This window comes from Malurus melanocephalus, unplaced genomic scaffold, assembly GCF_030028575.1.
Source record: "Malurus melanocephalus ecotype Western Australia unplaced genomic scaffold, MMel_1.1 scaffold_37, whole genome shotgun sequence".
Lineage (NCBI taxonomy): Eukaryota > Metazoa > Chordata > Aves > Passeriformes > Maluridae > Malurus > Malurus melanocephalus.
Window position 1 is genome coordinate 1258425 of NW_026623269.1, and position 21387 is coordinate 1279811.

Genomic DNA, 21387 nt, shown 5'->3' on the forward strand with positions numbered 1-21387 from the left:
AAATAGTGAGCAGCTTTTAGCAGGAGGTGTGGGTCTGTCATGTAAACATAAGGAGAGCTTCACTACCAGCTCTGTGTCGTACATACACACAGCAACAAGGGGACAAAACCACACTGACTGTTGGAGGAATACAGTTTGTACTCCCCAAAATGCAGCAGCTGCTCCAGTCTAGTACAAAAGAATATTTTGAATCTGCATTTGTTAATCTGCACACATAATCCTGGCAATCTGCCTGCCTTTATCAGCAGAGAACACACACTGTCATCACAGTAGATATATCATAACAAAATCTTTGTTCTTACACACTCCCTGGAATTTAACATTATGAGATTTGCTTTTCCTGAGTTTGAATGAACAAAATATCTTAAGGTCTCCACAGTATGWCTATTCATTTTGTGTGACAGTTAGGGAAAAGCTGTAAATAGCAGTGTATGTCCATTGTTTATAGGAACTGGTAGGTTTTCTCTGAACTAYTGGGCTTATATAAACTAATAAGAAATTTAATTACCTTACAGACTTGTATCTCCAAATCAGCCAAAGCAAAATCCAGCAGAAYTTGTCCTGTGTAAATAAAACAAAACCTATGTTAAAAGATTATCTGGTAACTTGTTGAATAGTTTAAGTTATAGATTGGCTATAATAGTGCTCTGTAGCAAATTGACTGTCTGAGAGAAATGTAGAAGATGCTCAGTTTTCCCACATGTRTCAGAAGGTCATGAGGCAGGTTATCTCCCGGTATATTTCTTTGCCTTCCCAAACCATGAATCTAAGACCAGTGGAGAAATTAAAAAAGTGTATGTCAGAAAGAAATCCTGCAGCTTAACAATTTTAGCATTATGGGAAAAGTTATCTTTAGCACAATTTATATAATCATCTAGAAGTAGCCAGAGATCCAAATCAGTCAGTTGTCAAGACTGATGACATCCCTCTAAAGCTGAAATGGCAAGAGTTTTCATAAGAACTAAGTTGGATGTTGAACTAAGTGGGATACAATTTAGAAGATGCAGCAGGTGGTATTTATGAAATACGTATGTACAAGGTGAAGTGTGTATTGAATTTCTTTTAACACGTTTGATAAAGAAGTGGCAGGTTAAAAATATTATGGCCTTTAAAGGAAAATTGCGAGAAAGGCAAAGAGAATATATAGATATTGCATAAGTGTGTAATGGGTCATCAAATTGATTTTACATGATGCAATTATTAAACGTATATAGTATGTAATATGAAATCTCATATAGGAACGTGTTTCTTAAATATGAAACTGATGTATCTGCTACTTTATTAAAGGATCCCCATATATTAAACTAAATTGCAKTAAGTGGTATTTAGGCAACAAACCACTGCAGTAGGTACCAATWAAGTGTTGTCAATAGACAGATGGCATTTTCTCCCTGTTTGTCAACAACATTTGTTGTTACAGAAGTGTTGTTAAAGAAATTTTACCATCTCACCCTGTTTTTACTGATGTTGGCCTGCTGACCTGCAAATTATAAGTTAATTTCTGGAGGAAGGGGGGATTTATTTTGCCATATCAGCTGTCAGAAGATCCCTATCATCASAAAGTCTCCTTTTCCTTAAATTTCTTTCTAAAATTTATTCTGTAGTATCAGCTCCATAATTTCTACTGTGTCTGTGTGAGCATGAACAGGAACAGTTTATTCCCTTCCTTTTTGTAGCAGCTCTTTTATGTGTGGGCAGGTAATGTCTCTCATGCACTTTGTTTCCCAGCCYTTTCCTTCATTCCAAGTGCCCTCCATTTGGTGGCTGTCTTTGTTGACAGGTTGTGCTGGAAACTGGACACAGGATTCCAAGTGACCTAGTCAAGGCTTGTAGGGCACAGGGCTTGTGATGCATTTTTTGTGAGCTAGAGCCTGCAGGTGACACATGCGCATGTCAGCTGCCTCTCTTGCAGTGACATTCATTGCATGCTCCCATTCAGGTGGTGACAATCCCTAACCTCTGACTGTGCCTGCTGGGATTTACTTATGTGCTCTCTGCTCTGGTGCAAAAGGTTAATACAGATTTTTTTTTTTCTGATTCTCCATCATATTGAGATTAATTTGGAGCTGATTATACCATGTATTGCTGAAATATGCTTTGGTGGAAAATATCCTGTGCTTGGTTTCCCTTCTTAAGGGAAATAATAAACATTTGTAAAAGCTTCCTGGTCTATTACACAGAAAGAATTGTGCAAATCCCACTGGTATGTTTCTGGGGCATTGTTTTGCCAAGACAGCCAATTCACTTTGAAGCATGGACTGAAAAAAAAAGATTAGAGCGGAATACAGGACTATGCCAGGTTACYGCCTAATAGATAAAAGAGAAACAAYAATATGGACAGAATGCTGATGGAAAGAAAATTCAGTTTACAWTTATGAACATTTTATTTTTCGTTTGTTTCTTTTCCTTACCCCGGTTCTTAACTTCCCTGCTCCCAACAGCAAAACCAAACCTATCTAATGGTACTTAAAAGTTCACTGTAAAGATAGTTCTGTGTACGTGAGGTTGAAAAATAATAATGTTCTGACTACCCAYAGGCAGAATGTAAATTAGTRTAGTTTAGTATATAATTTTGTCAGKGGAGTCTCATAATTTCTGTGTTGCTAAATTCYTTATTGTAAGACTTACCTTATAGGTAGATACCGGCAAAAGATTAACTTTTCCAACTCCTGTTTTTAGTTTTTCTTCAGCAACAAGAAGAAATACAAGGAACACTTATGCAATTGGCAAGTAGAATAGCATGATAATGCTGAAGTTGATAAAGGAATATGTATATGTGCTACCAAAGAGCTGCTAGAGAGAAACAAATCCTGATTCTAAAAGCATGATGCATATGTACGAAAATTCTTGTTTTTCCAGGTCAAAGCTTTGGGGGGAAAAACCCCAATCCTCCTAAAATACRATGTATTTTCAACAACAGCAGCAAAAATACTCATATGCCTCTAAGCACTGAGGGATAATTTATCTGGTTTTTCCAGAACATAGAGATACTGAGAACTTATGTAACAGGCTACATGTTCCTTGGTATTAGTGCCTTGTACTGCTTGTGGGGGAAGGAAAAGGATAATACAGCCTTGCTGGTTCTAACAGGATCTAATGTCTTGATGATTTAACACAACTATGCTCTTATCGTATGTATGGCTGTAATGTCAATTATTTTAGCTGCCTTTTCTTAAACAGCTTAAAACTTTACTAGAGAAGGCAGTAACTTTCTATTTCTATAGCTTGCCTTTTTTCTATGTGACTGRTTCTCTTCTTACCCTACCAAATTTAGAGGGAGAACCGATTACTCCTTTAATTCATCATCTTCYCATAAATTTTGCCTTCTCTTCAAACCTGATAAGTGCTGAGTTTWCCTTCCAGGCCACTGGTAAAAATAGTAAGAGATGGTGAGCTGATAATTCATTTATATGGTATTTCTTGAAAAATTCACCAGTTCATTGCTGATTCTATGCTCAGGGCTGCTCTGTACTTCAGTTTAATGTATACAGCATTAAGAAGTCTCTTTAATCAAAATGTATTAGTATCAAGTTAGATGCCTCGCACTCATAATAAGTCTTGCACTTTTCACTTGCATGTGAATTCAGAAATTGACTTCTGTTAGTCCATGTTTAAATTGGCATGTGTTCATTTTTCATTTATAAATCTAGCTGCTTGTTGACTGTGGAATTATTTTACATGAGATCAGAAGAAGGATTTGGGGCATTAAAATTACTTGTATTGTTTGTTGACTCGCAAAAGAAAAATCCATTGTTTCATTTCTTCTAATCTTTGRAATGTCCCCAGTGTTCTTCAGCCTATTGGAAAAATAGCTTAATGTGTACAGATTATTCCTTTTTAAATCCTTTTGTAGTTTTAAAAATACAGTATTTTTTTTTTCTTTCCCTGTTTGCTCTAGACCGAGATGAAGATTTAGGTTAAGCATGAAATTGGCAGACTTGCAGATAATCCTAAGACTATCCAAAATTAATATATTTTCTAGAAAACTGAATTACAACTCCCATTTTTAAAAAGTAGTCAGCTTGCAGGTCAGTATGTTTAGTGATAAGAGAATTGAGATATTTCTCTGTAGGCCAGTGTTTCCTACCCTTGAACACGACTGTCCTCAGTCATTAAAGAAATGAGCTGCAAGCCGGGTTTTTAAGGCTGAAACCTTGGACAGCAGCACAAATGYCTGTCAGTACATAGATGGTTTAGAAAGGTGTTGTGCTTGATGGTGTGATAACTGCATGTCTCTCTTGCCTCTTCCATCACTTTTTCCCTCTATGAAGCTCTTGGTTCATATTTACTTTTAGATAATTTGCATCTTTACTACTATCTTAATGACTGAATTAAGGATAAAATCATACAAGATGCTTTAACATTATTCTAAAATATATTCTGACTATATTGTCACTTGTTGTCTTATCCAAATTGTACTCTTCTAAATGGTAGGTTTTGGTTTTTTTTTCATGGCAGTTATTTTATCTGGAAAAATACCTACCATTCTTCCAGTATAACCCCTGACTAAATCTTCCTTTAAGTTTCCCTGAAGGCATACACTGCTGATTTTTCATTCTTTGCATTGCTTCTGTACCTTTCCCAAATCTTCTTTGAAAAGAATTTAAAATATGATCTGAATTTGCAAGTTTAATCCCAGTCCAATGAAGTTYTGGTTTTGTCTTTTGTTATACTGAAGGATGGCCTGTATCTCTCTTCTGGTGGTTWTTTATTTTACAAATTCTTTGTAGTACATGTTCTTACAAGCATATTGGAGATAGCTACTGGATTAGGGGAGAGTGAGCCAGGTTAACTCCTTTGCCAAAGGGAAGGCTGAAGTGCAGACCAAATGATTGTGGACTCTGATGAGCTTCCTTCCTGAGCCAGCACATACTGAGAATAGTTCAAGAAGGTCTTCAGGATGTAGGTCTGAGAAAAAAATGTGAGAGGTTAGAGGGCTCAGGAAGGGAACTGSATCTTTGAGGAGACAGTGGTGGCTGGGAGGGAGCAGAAGTGAAGTTTCTCYAGAGACTGGAGCTCACAGTTCATCAATTCACAAAGCTTTGCTGACACAGAGCAACTTAACTTCTTCCCACTTTGCCCCCTTTTGTTACTAAAAGATAATCMCAGCCAAGTGCTCAGAGATGCTTCCCTCAAGTGCTTCAGTTATTCTATCAAAAGGGCATCATCAATCTGTGACGATTCCAATAAAGCAGAGACTTCCAGATCTGTGTGTAGGCATGGTGTGATAAAACCTTTTTGCTGGGAATATCTTTTTCCAGAATGGTGATAATTTTTTTTTCTCCCACAGCATAACTCCCACCACTCTTCCTCTGCTTCTAGCAACAGCATCAGTATACAGGGTGCTTTACAGATTAAAATAATACACTGTTAATTTGTTGGCAACTAGACATGCCATTATCTCTTACTTTATTGTCATGATTTCTGGGGACAAAATAATGGAYTGAGATTAAAATAGGCAGATACTGAAAAAAAGTATGGGTATAATAATTGAATGTTTAAAATAGTATTAACTTCTATACTTGCTGCTGTGAAAAAGCATGTCACAGTAGGCTTTACCAAAACTGTTTTTGCAGTCTTTTACATATTTCAGATGCCTTCTTAGGGGATGCAATTAATTGCATTTGCATAAGCAGTTTGAACATGATTATGTATTGAAGGCTTAATGAGGTTTTRAGGTGAGATTGGAAAGCTTGGTAGGTCACTTGTTTTTCCCAGCTGTAAATGTCAGTATGCAATACATAGTGCTTAAGGTAGGGCTACTTACTGTTTCAGTGAAATGTTTATTAAATTAGCCAAATGCAGAATAAAATTTGGAGGCTGAGTGAGAAGACTATGAAATCAGCTCGCTATATCTACCTATTAATTATTTATTTGAGTGAATTGTTTGTCTTTATCTCACCAAGCAGCATGTTTTATCATAATTATATAGCATTATATTTGCAAATATGAATGCATTCACTATCAGTGCATTCTTTATCAGTAATTAGAATAGAATTTAAATTGTTTCATCCCGTGTCTTGTTGAAATATCACAGTGTAGCAGCAAGTTTTCATGTTGGATCAGGGCAACAGAGGAAGGGAAAGGTCATAATATATATACATAAAATATAAAGAACTGAACAAGAATTGTTAAGCAAATGTCTGGTGTTTGTAATAGTTGATTGTTCTACAAAACAGATCTGTTTAAAAACCCAGATTTTTAGTACCGACATTAGTATCTGTAGAAACTAAATTGAGGGTATTATTTATATATTCAACTGTGCACAAAAAAAGGGTTAAAAAATTTGTGACGGTGCCAAATACTGTAAAGCTAGGAAAAGCCAAAGTGACATTTGATTTGCAGTGTTGGAACTCTAGCAAAAGCATGACGTTAGTCTCTAAATGTGACATCCTGTCTYGTTCAAGTCTCAAAAGGATAATGCTGTTTGAATGACTGATTCATTCTCATTAAGGCCTGGTGTAAACATCATTTGCTATGTGTACTCAAAGCTACTCTGACATCTCATTCCTATAGATATATTGGTGTGTAAATGTGTATATGTAAACAAACGTAAGATTTACTGACCCAATTCTATAAGCAGGGAAATAAGACATTTAGAATGGAAAGAGTTAAGRTGTATTCAAAATAACTTTTATAGTCAGTCATTGATAAAGCTCAAATTGCCAAAATAATTTGTAGTTTATGTGAAGAGAATCCTGGTATAGTCAGTTAGGGATTAATTCAAAAGTCATTGGAAAGGTCGTGTTAATCAGTGATAGAAGTATTTTAAAGAGTACCCAAGTACTCTTTTTTTATATTTGTCATTTTTCTTAGGAGCAATGTGAACATATAAAATTGTCATTATGAAGTGAAATTCACTTTATTTAAAGTGAGGATTACAGATACACGTGTGATTGTTCTCAATCAATAATGATAAGATTGTGAAATAGTTCTTCACTTTTGAGATACCRCAGGTCTGTACCTGCACCTCTTCTCTGTTGTGGGATAGTAAAGTAATGCATTAAATCAATATATCCACTGTAGGTGCATTATATACACAAAGTACACATTATTTACTGGAAGCTAAAATACAAGACAGCCGTCTGTTCCGGGAGAAACCATGTGTGCTTTCTCTTGTAGGCTTGGCATTCATCTGGCCTGTTTTCATTCTTGGGCCTCTGCAGTACCTCTTGCCTTGCTTGATGTGTGTCCATATGCATCCAACACAGAACTTGAAAKAAACTTATCAAAATTCTTAAGTAATATGTCTCAAAATAGCAACTGTTCTCTGTCTAAGGATGGATAATTAACATTACTAAACAAAGCCTAAATTGTCTAAACTGCTTTAAAGTACATTTAAAAGTATTGACAAGTTTTCATTTTTAGTATAAAKTTCTGCACAATCTTTCCTATCTATAATGTGTACTGTAAGAATTTTCTTTGGCAGCATTGCTTACTGATTTGGATTTATCATGTCTGGATGATCAGGGGGATGCTGAAATACATTCTGCCTGTTACCTGCGACCAAAACAAATCCTGTGTTATTTCTTCTTCAGTGAGAACTGCATACCAGATTTTCTATTTCAGTGCCCATTCCATCTTGATCTTCACAGTATTGATTTTTTTCTTTTTCAAATACTACRGATTGACTTGCTTATGCAGACAGCTAGCTTTTTATGTTTGCTAAAATTTTCCTTTGGGTATTTTAGGTAACATAAGTTACAGATACTGCCAGCAATTCTGAAATAATAAACTTAAAGCCAGTGATTTTAAATTGATGGCTGAAACATCCAAYAATGTGTCTCACATATAGTTCAGCCAAATTTTTCAGTAATCRTCCTTTCCCATTTACGGATTATGGGATTTCAGAGTTTGGATGCTTGAAAAGAAAGAACAGATGTCAGGCAATTTCTAATTTTAATGAGAAGGAGGTTTGGAAAAAACCCAAACAAACCAGAGACATGAAATACAGAGCAAAATAAGGCTTTCAGAAACTAAGAAAAAAATAGAAAACAACAATTTCTACTTTGCTTTGCTTTACTTAGTCCAATCAGAAAAACTAACAATTAAGTCCTTGCAKCAGTACCTCTCCAGGGTTTTGGCCTGGCTTGATGTCATTCCTTAATGCATACACCACCTTCTTTACCACTTCATCCACAAAAACTTAACTTCACTTCCTCCAAATATTCAATGGGCCAAACTGCCCAGCAAATAATTTTTTTCTGTGGTTTTATGCTTTTGGCCAATGGAACAGTGTTGAGAATCGATGGAGCTGCCTGACTSGTGCCCAGGGCCTGCACTGATCTTYGCATGTCACTACGTGTTACTGCTAATGGGACTTCATGTTCACAGCTCGTGGTCTCTGAATCCATTGTTTAAGGACAGCTGTAAAATACTTCCAGCTCCTTCCCTCCCTTCATCTTCACCCTTTCCAATTAACAAGGTGACTTCATAGTTGAGGTTCGTGTATGGGGGTCACTGCTTTTGCCAAGGAAAGATTTCATCATGTGAAGGGCTTGTGTGGTTTCTGGACAGCATGCACTGACATATCTTGTGCTTATAGCAGTGGTTTCAGATAATACTATTGGTATTTACTGCTGTTCTTGGAAGCACAGAAAACACAATTTAGTTATTTCCATCTTCAGTAATTATTTTGAAAATGAAAGGATAGGAGTTAGCAGTTTTCCGATTTCTGCCTTGTGATTTTTTTCTTCAGCTGGTTTCTGTGTTTTGTTTCATTTATCATTATGCCCTCTTACTCAGCTTGCCTTAGTTGGGGAGAAAAGGAGGAGGGATATTTTACCCAAGAAGATGKTTGTTTACTACAATGTGAATAGGTTATTGCTGCAGCTGACTTCACTGCTTCAAGAGCTACTAATTATGCAAGACCTSCTGGAATAATAACATTAGAAACCAAAAATGCATGAGGATGAGAACACAGTTGTGCGGTTTATTGTTTTAATATTTTTTTTAAAAAAAGGCTTATTAACTTATTTCAGTTATTTCATTACCAAGGAGAGGTGGAGGAAGGAGACTTTCCAGTTCATTTTYATGCCCTGAAAAGTGTCAGTTCACAGACAGTTGTGAACGATGAGAATGGGCAATGTTTTACCTTGCTTGACAGTTAACTAAGAAGTAACCTCTGGTTCACAGTGGTGTCCTGTTCTGTTTATTATTTGGATAAAACATTTTAATATTTTCTGTGCATAGGCTGCAAGCCAATTACCCATTTTCYTTTCAAAAGAAAAATCTTCTGATGATGGTATCATATTGATAACTATTTTCATGCCTTTGCCAAAGTATCTTTTAAGAAAAGCTGTAGTTGCTATGTAATTGACCTTCCCATTTTTGTGCAATGCTGCTGTTCGGACAATCCATTTCCTTCTTAGTACGATGCTTGAATTCCAGATTTTTTTTTAAGTAGAGTGATTGTTGACAACTGCAGTCCTTCCTGTAGGTATCCTGTCCTCAGCACAACCCTTTTCTGTGTGACAATCTGCTCCTGTTGGTCTGCAGCAGTTCCTGACGCAGACACAGCCTGGGTATGACCCTGTGCTTAGCAGAAGCTTATGGTGATGGAGACTACTGCCAGATGTCCTGCAAAAATCTGCAGCASTAGATGAAGTGGACATCCTCCGGTCCAAGTAATCTATTAAAAAGGATTATTGCTGCAGCACGATCTCTGTGAAGGCACGCAGATTGCTCTTTCTTAAGTATAAAGTGTACTCCTTAGTACAGTTGATTTGAACGATGAAAAAACACARCTTAAAGTTTACAGTGATTGCTTTGTGCCTGTGTGTGCATATGTAAGGGTTTTTCTCTGAAGAGCCCATGCTTTACTTCCTAGGTTCAAGATCTGTTCCAAAGTTTGGTGTTTAGTCCACCTTAACCAAACAAGTGGAAACACTTTTGAATATGTTTGTTGGAACAACCATAAAACACCTTTCCCACTTCTGCTCTAACATCACTGTGGGCCATATCCTTGTTTAGCAGCCACTGTTGTGGCKGGCCTGTCCTAATCCTTTAATAAGTAGATGAAAAAATGTTGGTCAGCTGTCCGATTTAGTAATGCTATTAGTCAGCAGCTTGTCACTTACAAGGTTTTACTACATTAACAGMCATAGAGAAACAGATTTCTTGTGATCAGTTTAATTTTCTGTGTCTGTTTTAATTATTTAACACTGCTGATAGAGTTCATTTTAAGTAGGTGACTGGGAAATTTCTTTTGACCTTGGCTATTATTTTAGCCCAAAATTGTTGTCATGGTCAATTTCCCTCTTGTGTCTTACTGTGCTGTGTTATGGTTTATAAATGTGGTAATTCTAAAAACCTTTGAAGAAAAGGTCAAATAACTCCTATTCTTAATGTAATTGCCATTACAGTAATGAGTGTGATGACCTTATTTCTCTGCCCTTGTGTGGTTAATGAAGAAAMAGCAAGGAAATTATCAGGAGCCTGTTCACATGCAAATGCAGGAAGATTTCATATTATGTTTTCATATAAAAATTGAAAATAGTTTTCCTGACGAAGATAGCGTGTTGAAAAACCATATATGTTTTGATTGCTTAAGCCAGTATTTTGCTAGATCAACAAAGARCTAAGGTTAAGAAGGATTCTCACGTTTCTTCCCTAAGAATAGATTTTTGTGCATCAGCAGTTTAACAAAAACCACAGAAGCTTTTTGTAGGTTCTTCAGCAGCAGTTTTGTAAAAATATAGGGATATTAGACATGTGACAGAATGAAGTTGTGCCTAAGTTTTGGATACTTACATGYCAGAGGCCTTAGCTTCAATACTACATTTTCTTCCTTTATCTAAGGTGCTGAATGATACACATTTCCTCCTTACATGATAAAAATGTGAATTTGGACCAAGAAGGATGGTAATGCTCAAAAACAAAGATGGTTTTTGCAACAAAACACCCCAAATACCTTGTTTGTAACTAAAAGTTGTGCTTAAAATGCCTTCCCTGAGAATTTAAGTTTGTATTTCCAKTTTTGTATTTTGGCAAGTGTCAAGTTCCAGCTGGGAGGCACATTTCCTGAGGAAACTGAGTAGAATGTAGGAGTCAAAAACATACCCTGGAAAGCCAATCCCAGAACTGTGTGGAATTCGTTTGGAGATTTCCATTGATAATTTGGCCCTACTTTGATCCTCTATTGTTTTGAGAAATGAGGGAAAGAACCACAGATAACTTYATCTCCTCCCTTGTAGGAAAGAAGTGTTCTGTGTTTACCTTTTTTTTTAAAAAAAAACTTGGTATAAGCATAATGATCTTGAGAGCTCAGTTTTTGAAACAGGGTAATTGAACAAACRAGTGTATTGTACTATTTCATCACTCCAATTGAAATATCATTAGTACTAAATGCCAGAAAAACTTATTACTACAATTCAGTTCATCAGAAACCAAGGTCACTGGGCAGTGGATGTGTTAAATGCTGAGGATTATGTAAAATATCATGCTCTGTATTAATTCAGGTGAATTTTTAGTAAATTATTATTGCAGTATCAAGTTGGTTGCATGCCTTGTATCAAATGGTTATTTTACATTCATTCAAGTCTTTAAATCTTATGAGAATTGTGAGATAAAGGATGAGAGTAACTAACTATTTTGGTTTTTTTTTTAAAAAGCAAAACTGAAAGCTCAGTTACCTGAGCTAAAAAAGCTGGCTGTCAATGTTTAACAGTCAAACAGATGATGCAGAAGTGTGTGTTGTAAAGTTTCAAAAGTAATCTGCTCTGATCCCAGAGTGACCAATGTCCCTGGAAGGCTTTGTCAATAGGGCTTGCAGCATGCTGAGACGTAGCAGGTTGTCATGCACTGGAGAAGACATCCCTCTGTTTCCTTTYCCAGTCTCATCTTCAGGAATTAATATTTCAGCCCTACACATGTATTTTATTTTGGGATCTTTGCCCCTTTTTCTCTTTACCAAACTTCCCCTCTTACATTCTTTTATCACATCACCCAACCCTGAMCTCTTCACCCCAAATTCTGTAGAAATCCGGCTTGCCACTGCTGCTTCTCCATGAGGGAGTGGTAGCTCTCCAGCACTCCTCAGGCTGTGTTCCTTCAGCAGATGTTCTGAGATGAATGTGCTTTGATGCTTCCTGCTGATAACTGCCTCTGCAGGTGTTTAGCTGAGCTGCCAGAGAAGTTAAACCAGTGTTTTAATGTCATTCCTATGCAGGTATGATTGAGTCAGAAACAGGGAACGATTTTTTTTTTTTATATATGAGTAAGACAAAGCCTTGTTTTTCTTTTTCCCACCCCTGTGTTCTTCAAAGAGTGGTGGAGCTTGCTGTGAAAAAAAAGAAATTTTGTTTAATACAGATTATGTTTAATACAATTACTGCTTGTTCTTGATTTGAATGGCCAGCATTAGAGCAAGGAGACAATGTAAATAAGTMATTTTTGTAAGAGGTTTTTGGGTTGTTTTATCTGGACAGGATTTGACAGTACGTTCTAGGAAAACCCTGAATTATCTGCAAAAACAAAGTCCTCTGGGAAATTTGAGGCTCCAGCTATTTACTTGTCTAAATGTGTCTAACTGTCTTATGAGTTATCTGTGTTAGTTTCAACTAAATCAAGAAAGTATCTAATGACCAGYATTTATTTTTGAAACATGGAGTACTTAGCATAAAGACACTGAAGGGCCTTTGTGGTTTTTACCATCAGACACTTGATTTTTCCAGTACGTAAGATACAGGCAACTTGCAATTGGTAAATATATTTAAAAAAATTCTAAGTAGGTTGTGTGAAACTATAAAATAAGTCAAAATTTAAATAGTGTGATGAACACCATTTGCTGGTTCTTGATTCCAGTGTGTGTTGTGCAGGTGTTTTGTTTCACTATGACCTAGAGTGGGTGAAGGTTTCACTTGGTTATGTCATCCAGAAACAATCTGGAAATCTCTGTTAGGTACTTACTTAAGATGGAGTTAGTAGATCAAATTATGAAGTTCCCTAATAAGCATGATGAGGAAACCTTAGGTCAAACTTCCAAGTGCTCTCAAAATGCTTAACACCGCCAATAGCTGTACCTAAGAAATCCTTTTTATAGAAGTGAATTACATTTCCTGTGTTAGATATGTATAGTCAGCTCWACAATGATTTTTAACATATATTCACATAATAGATGAATTTCACTTGTAAAGCTAACCAAGTAAAGAARGTTATAAAAATACTGAAAGCAAAAGCCATTGCCTCTGCGTTGCAGAACCTGTCTCAAGGTGCTTAACATGACTCAGTAAGGCCTTSTTTTGCTGAGTAAGCATCTTATCAGAGTCAAGCCCTTGTTCTTCATGACAGTGCAGCAAGGAGGTATTTCAGTCTGATCATTCCCTTGCACGACAAGACTAACTAGACAGCTGGGGTTATTTTAGGATTGTGCTAGGCATAACTGTTGTGTGAGGCTAAAGAAGAATTGCATCCAAAAATCATCAGAGAAGAGCTGACTATTTCCGACTGCTCCGTTTCATTGATTGAAATATTTTAGAACTTGTTTCCTTTGTAGTATCAAAATTGTCTTCATTTTGCTGTAAAAACAATGGTGAAATGAAGCAGTAGCATTGAAATTTGTAACAGTTATTACTTATTGGCTCAGCTCATGAATTCCTTCCTCACCTCCTGCAGTGTTCAAGCCTTGGCCTATACTTTCCCTGACCTAGAATTCTGCAATTTTCCACTCTTAGCTGAGACTCAGAATTTAGATGGTATCTCTTTATGATAGCAGATTTATTTGAGACTTGGATTATCTGGGGGAGGGTGTCTGGGRAAGGGGCCTGGAGGCTTAAGCTACCCAGCTTCCTCAAACTGTTGTTCACAGCATCTGCAAGGAAACTGCATGCATAGATGTGGCTTGGAGTGAGTGCTATGCAAAGAGATCCTCMCAGTGCTCTTGGCACACCTTTTCTCTATGTTTAATCCCATACTCACCTGCCATTACTGTCTTTCTTTTACCATGGATATGAACAACTCTTGTTTTACCTGCCTTTTTTCTTAATGTRTGTGTCTGATTATTCCATCTGTATTCTCGATAAACAGAGTATTTTCATTAAGCTCTTGGAACTGCAGTTTTTTACTGTAGTGTGAAAAGTATCTGGATCCAAACAATTATACAGTTACATCCTCTGTTTTCTTTCTTCAAGTACTGTGGTGGGGAATGGGTTTGTCTATGTTTTTCCTAAAGAGGGAGTTCAAAAGAGAACTCCTGACCTGAGTATCATTTCATGGAAYATAAGAAATATCCTCAGTAGTAAGTAACAATATAGGAGCTGTCTGTAATTTGTAATGTTTATCCATAAGTATCTGTGCACACGGTATCATACACACCTTTTTMTTAGTACACTTTTTAATGAAGTTGTTTTCAGTTCTTTAAGGGAGGTGAAGAAAGCACTCTAATCAAATGTTAGGCAGACAGGAAAGCATTAGCAGTCATGCTCAGAAGAATTTTTCTTCTGCAGTTCAGTAAGCTTCTTATTGAACTATGAAGCAGTAGAAGGAAAAGCTGTGGAACCTACATTACAGGGCAGAAACTAACCAGTAATTACATGAGATTGTTAAGATTAGTAAGTTAAAACTCTTGTGTTCTGTATAGGCTGTAGCTGGGAAACACAAAACCACATTTGTGTCTTAGAAAAAAATACCTCTGAGAATCCAGCATTTTTTATCTTTTAATATATTGTTGCATTCTAGTTAAGATTTTAGTGCTTTGCACCACTTTGCACTTTAGTGCATTTTAGTGCTTTGCACTTCACTTTGTTGTGAAGTGATTGAATAATGAATTTTTTTAAAATTAGCTTAAACCAAATCTCTGCATAACACTTCTGTGAAAAGTATATTACATCCTGTATTGTCCACTGCTGCTGTGTTGATCTTGATATTTTTWAAGGTATTTCTCTAATGGCTTTGTATTTTACTCAGTGTAATTTAATGTGACTGATTTAAATTTCTTTTTTCTCTAACTTTATTTATTTTTGGAATCATGCCTCTTTTTTTATGCCTTGCTGCAATTCTGGATGTGGGAGGTATGTGACAGCAGGAAATCATGCCTGTTTTTTAGGCTGTGTATCAGAATGCTGCCATCTCAGAGGAAATACCAACATTTAATGTACTGTCTTCATCAGCAGCTCCTGGGGACTTTGTTCAGGCATTGTTTGTCAGGCTTGTCCAGAGAAAGGAGACCTTGCAGAGTRGCTGATCCTGGTTTCTGCCCAGCTYAGAGWGGTTTCTGTTTCTCCCTCAGATATGATATGTTGCTTCCTTACATAMTTGACTCATAATTGTGGATCTGACTAGTAAAAGTCAACTCCCCCTCTTGATTTTTTAGCTGTACCTAAAATATGTTGTTCAGTAAGAGAGGCAAAAAAAAAAATATGGAACTTTACAACTATCTACAGAATTTCTTAAAACTTGGGGTTTCTTAAAGAACTTCAGGAGTTATGCTGACAAAGCCTGTATTTGCAACAGTAGGACACTATTTTTGCAATGCAGCTTTTCATTTACTCTTTCTTATTGAGCACAGTGAATGAGGAGATGTAAAAGAACACAACTTGTCTGACTCTTTCCAGATTAAGTGGAAAAAAAACCAGTAGGGCTGTAAGTGGAATTAAATAGTTTTCTTATGCTTTTTGTAACTCCTTTTTAAAACAAACCAAACCAACAAACAACTGTTGATATAAGATGTAAGTTATCATATATGTTTATTTGGTTGCTTTCAGTTTTTTAGGGGAATAAATCCATGTATGTTACCAGGTGTAAATATTTTTATTAGCAAAAAAACTACCAAACCAGAAGTTTGATTTTTGCTAGCTGAAAAAAGTAGCAGTTTGGTTTCTGTTTCTCAGGATAATACTCATTCTTTTTTTTATTATTTACTGTATTTTAAAAATCTTCTGTGTGTGCTGTCTGAACTATAAGGAAAATAACTTGAAGTTGCTTTTGAGACTGAAGATGCTTGTATTTCATTGCTTATATAAAATAGATTGTGATATGGGTCTAGCCTGTGTCAGTAAAAGTTTATTACACTTAGTTTTGATAGTACAAATTATCTGAGGTCATTCTTCCCTCTGTTTATTTAAGTAGTTTGCACTTCATTAATGATTTGCTAGAAACATTGAAAATGAGACTCCTTTAACAAATTATAAATAATTTACTTTTCCTAATGTATTTATAATTTATTGAGCATGTTGGCAGTTCTRTGAACAACACTTCAGTGCCTTTCCCTCTCGATTGGCAATACACTTTACAGGGTGTTTTTCAGAGAGACCGATGATCCAGCATGGCAGGTGAAGGTTACTAAATTCCCTCTGGGAGAGTTCAATGCTTGCTTTTCTTGCMGGCCAGTCTCAGAGCACAGGTGTAGTAGCCAGGGAACTCCTCATGGATTAACAGCTGGGCAAGAAGATGCTGAGAGCTCCTTGGCTGTCAGAGCTCAYATGGAATGCAGTGTCCTCCCCACAGGCAGGGGTTGAAGGATGAGAACAATCCCCTTGTGCAGCAGGCAGTGTGAACAGTTTTGGATCAGCCTGGATGACTCCTAGCACATTTCTAGCAGTAGCATTCTGTATGAGGCCGCTCTTATGTCTGGCTGGAAAACATGTTTTTGTGCACTACCTGCTCTCACAGGGCAAATCAGCATTTTCCTGCTGTTTTCGTATCTCCTTTTCATTTTTGGGGTGGTTCTGAAAATAGCACAGGGTTTTACAGGTGCCATTCAGACTAAGCAAGATGTAGCAAGGAAATATTGTTAGAGCAATGACCCCTGGGTGTCAGAGATGATTTAAATCTTTCCTTTTCTTCCTGTGTGTTACACATGCTAAACTACCTTTCTGCAATCTGAGCTGAGCGCTCCTACCAGAACTGCATGGATTTGTTTGGCTGACCCTCTGCAGTCCTTCATAAGGATCTGGRGGACTGAACTCACAGTTAATGTGAGAGTTGATTTGCACTTTCCTCTGCACTGCATTGCTGGGCGAGCAAAGGAGTGGCTCGTGCATCCCATCCCATCCAGCACCCCACGCTGGAGTGCAGGCTCCTCAGGGGGCTGGGCACAGGCAATAGGCTTTTCTTCCTTAAATACTTTGAGTGGCAAGATTTAGCTGTCCAGCACTTTCCTTCATTCACTTCGGAGCTTGTATCAGTATTTGTCCATAGAGGTGTGTAAATAAGCTCCTAAGGCACAATAATGGTGGTGGAAGGGATTTATTCAGCCTGAATCCCATCAGTGGTGGCAGGAGTGTGGAGGTGCTGATTCTTTGCCCAGCTGCCATGCTGCTGCTGCTGGGAGCTGGGATGGAGTCTGTGGCAGACAGGGCCCTCAGGTCACATCCAGGCCCAAGGAGAATAAGCTTGTCCSAGGAAGGTTGGCTGTCAGCTTCAGTTTTGTGAATGTCTGTTAAGTGTAGTTTACCTTTTTTTGTGAAACAAAGCAGCTTAAGTGCATTTAAAAAATGGRTTTGTGCTGTTGCCTGCTTCTGAGGTCACTGCTTTCATTGATGATACAAACACTAAGAGCAGCACATAGTCTGCATCTGTTCTTCCTGCTGGGAATTCTGGAATAAATGATGTGCATGAGCTACCTCAACAGTGATGATTAGATAGCRTATTGCTGTGTGACTCATGGTGTTCATTGCTGTTACCATGGCTTGTTACAGCTACCTTGTGAGATGTTTATAAGAATATTTTTTAAAGTATTAAAGTGATGGAGTTAACAAGTGTTGGGGATCTTTGTTTGCATTGTGAGCTGTGTTTAAAGGCAGTGTTTTAAAAATGCTGTCTTTGGTAATTGTTTTGMTCCATGGGAAATCATCCTTAATACTTAGAAAGCTGTTTCTGTTTTKCTTATCACGAAGCAGAAACAAATGTGTTTAGCTGTAGGCACTGCCTCTAAAAACCGCCATTATTTTGTTASTCAGTCATAAGAATCTAATGTAAATCCTGGTTGTCATCCTCTTTTTTTGTTATTGTGTTGGGTTTGGGCATGGGATTGTTCATTTTGAAATATTACAAACTCTGAAATAGATATTATATTTCAATACATTAACACCGGAAGAAATGTACCTTCTCTTTTTACAGAAGGTATATTATTTTAAACATAGTTGAGTTTATATAACTGAATCTGCATAAAAATTAGTTCACAACAAGAAGAATACATGTTTTTCTATCATGTTGGGTTTTTACTAAAGATTAGTMTAATCGTGCCTTCTTCCTGGATTATGACTTTAAATATAGATAAACTTTCACATAYTAATGCAGCATTTTCATGATGATGAAGGTTGTTTAGCAGGCAGTTTCAGCTTTCATTTCCAGTACAAATAACATTGATCAGGCAGGGGGTTTTGTTTTGCTGTGGTGACAAATGTAAAAGATCTCTTTAGCTCTGTTAAAAGTGATGTGATGTTTGAATCATTAAACTTGCTTTTTCTGTTCCCTTTCAGTTCTTTAAATTTCGTGTTAATTTTTTAACAGAAGTTATTTTAATTTGCAATTTAATCTGTGCTCTTAAATCTGTTATGTTTGTTTTTCATTTAAAAACTGACAACCAGACAGAAAACTTGTAGCATTTACAATTTTGGTCTTTCTATGTGTGTGGCTATGTTCAGAGGCAGTACATGAGTAAGTGATCTTTTGATTTGCAAACAAATCAGGTATTGGTGCTTCTCATTGCAGAGTSCTCACTTGGCCATGATCGATACCCTCATGATGGCTTACACTGTGGAGATGGTCAGCGTTGAGAAAGTCATCGCATGCACTCAGCAGTATTCAACCTTCTTCCAAGCTACAGAGGTACCCTATGACATTGAGGATGCTGTCATGTACTGGATAAACAAGGTAGGAGTGCTGGAAAAGCAAGCTGGGATTTTCTTTGTTGTCTATGTGATTTGATTAGAGATGAGAGGGTAGGATTTGTATTATGTATGTAGGTATATCAGGACTGTGTCTGATACGGGCTGTTCCTTCATCTGCTGTTTGTGGAATATAAAGAGTTTGCAGAAAAAAAGTTAACATACTGTGTGAACCAAATAAATGGAAGTCTAACTTAAAACTCTAATAATTATTATATAAAACATCTTAGGTGTCACTGTCATGTTGAGATGCCACAGTGCCTGCTCGAGGGTCTCTTTTTGGCTCTTTATAAGTTGKCATCTCATTGTGTACTTGTCATGATTTAAACCCAAAGGTATTCTGTTTGTTTGAACACATCTTGCTTGGAGTGATCTACCTCCCCTGCATAATCAAATCAAGTAACAAAGATACCCTGTTAATCAAATGTGACTGAGCATAATAAGGGACAGGTTAGTCTGTACAATGTAAAGCTAACAARCAGTGACCTTAGACTGCATCTGAGACTGACATTTGCTGGTTTTGCTTCAGGGCTATAGTCTGAAATGTTTATCTTTTTAGTTAACATTGTGCTCGTGATTGATAGAGCTTTTGAAAAACTTGTAATTTCTATGACTTGTGTCTTAGAACAGAAAACTGAACTATTTTGTCTCTAGGTAAATGAACATTTGAAAGACATCATGGAACAGGAACAGAAACTAAAAGAGCATCACAGTGCAGAATCTGCAGGAGGTCAAAAGGTAGGTTTTGGGGTTAAAATATATTTTAAACAAGAATAAGCATTTACCTGTAAACAGACATTGCAGACATTGAACTTCTAATTGCTTGTTAAAGAAAGCAAACTTGTAGTATTCATTTTGTTATTAGTTTTATCATTTCCATGAAAATACACATTTAAAGGTAAAACTAACAGAGTTGCATTTTTTATTTCCAGTTGTCCCTTCTGACAAATAAATGTTTGATAGCAGGGAAACATCTGTTACATTAGTGCTAAGGAGTTTAAGATTAATGAATACTTTTGATTGAATTAAAACTCCAGACAGATCTGATATAAAAAAGACCAGAACTTTTTTTCATGGTTTTTAATACTTTCTTCTTGTGTATTGCATGAATCTCAAAACAGAGATCTGTACGTGATATCATGGGAAGAATTGCCCTGGCTATGATCCAAAATACTGGTTSATTACAGGTTTTATTATATATGCAATAAAAACAGATTATGTTTGATTCCCTTTCCTAACAGGATTTTTTTTCTTTTGTTTGCAGAGGTCAGTTAATTAAGTAGCATTATAGACCCGTCAAAATTCGTAGGGATAGCAGACAGTTCCAGAGTATGTAGAAGCACTTATTGCAGAAAAATCCTTTACTCTATTGTGCTGTAGTTATTTATTGCAGAATTGGTGATCAGTTTGAACACCTTTTGGTATTAACCCTGCACTTGAAAGCAGAACAGATTTCCAAGCTGCTGCAAGGCTGTAATCCTCCTTCCCATCCTGGCCTGTTCTCACRTAAGCTGCTGTCTCCTTTTCAGCACCACTCTGAAGGAGTGGCGRGTTACCAGCCTAGATTAAATGTTCATCTCAGAAAACATGAATGTAGTGAATATCGCTGCATTTTTGGGTGTTTTTAAAATGTAAAGAATGCCAATGAAAGCTAATTAGGATGTGACCCAGCCAAAGAAGATGGAAGTTTTTGCAATGATAGTGTGACCCTGGTGCATATACCCTGCTACGGAAAATTTAAGATGCATTCAGTAGTGATAGTAGCATAGAAATCTGGAGAATAAGAATAAGATGTCCTTGGCAAGTTCATTTCTCAAATTTAGATAAAACAAAGTAAACAGAGGCCAGGGAGATAACCTGTCTTCCTCTGTCCTCTAGTGGTTTTTCTTTTTCCTGAAAATAATAGTAGGAAGTTTTATGTGGATTTTAGGTCACTTGGAAAGATGAGAACAATTTTGAAAATCTCAAGTGCATGAGAGTCTTAATATGGTAAACAAATACATATCAAAGTGAAAATTATTACCAGAGCAGTTCCATAAAATTATCTGTATTTGTATAAAGTCAGTAATATTTATTTTCACTTATAATTTGCATTTTATAATAGGAGTAAGAAGATAAAATTTTTAGTTTCTAATTTATCTTCAGTGTCAACATTTTGATGAAATACTTGCGTAGTTTGTAACTGATCCCATAAAAGGACTCAGTCCCCATRTTGCATCAGTCCATGTATTCCTCTTTTAAAAGCACTGAGTCAACGATGGTATTGGCCTTACCTCTGTTCCTCAGCCAAGCTGTGAAATAACTGTAGCTAAATTCCTGTACTAGCTTGGGTATTGTTGAAAGACAAATATAATTTTTCATTTCATGTTGTGTTTGGGTTAGGTATTAGTTCTCCATGTTACCAAGACAGCARTTCAAAAGGTGATGTCTCCATTCTAAAATTTAAGAAGCTTTTCTGTCTTCCTTTTTTGAGACAAAATGTTTGTTTATTTAAGTTTCAGAGTTTCCAAGGTATGGTCAGGTCTTGAACCTGAACTAAATTTAAATTCTAAATGCCCCT

General features: G+C 36.6%; 1 protein-coding gene across 4 annotated transcripts in view; it reads left to right on the forward strand.

The window, feature by feature from the left end:
• The window catches only part of CAMSAP2 (calmodulin regulated spectrin associated protein family member 2), a 79316-nt gene that overhangs the window by 20500 nt on the left and 37429 nt on the right, over positions 1 to 21387 (forward strand). For all 4 annotated transcript variants that reach the window (XM_057364253.1, XM_057364254.1, XM_057364255.1 and 1 more), the window contains exons 3-4: positions 18652 to 18813; positions 19482 to 19565. In XM_057364253.1, the coding sequence (XP_057220236.1) occupies positions 18652 to 18813; positions 19482 to 19565 (246 nt within the window). The remainder of the gene's footprint in view (positions 1 to 18651; positions 18814 to 19481; positions 19566 to 21387) is intronic.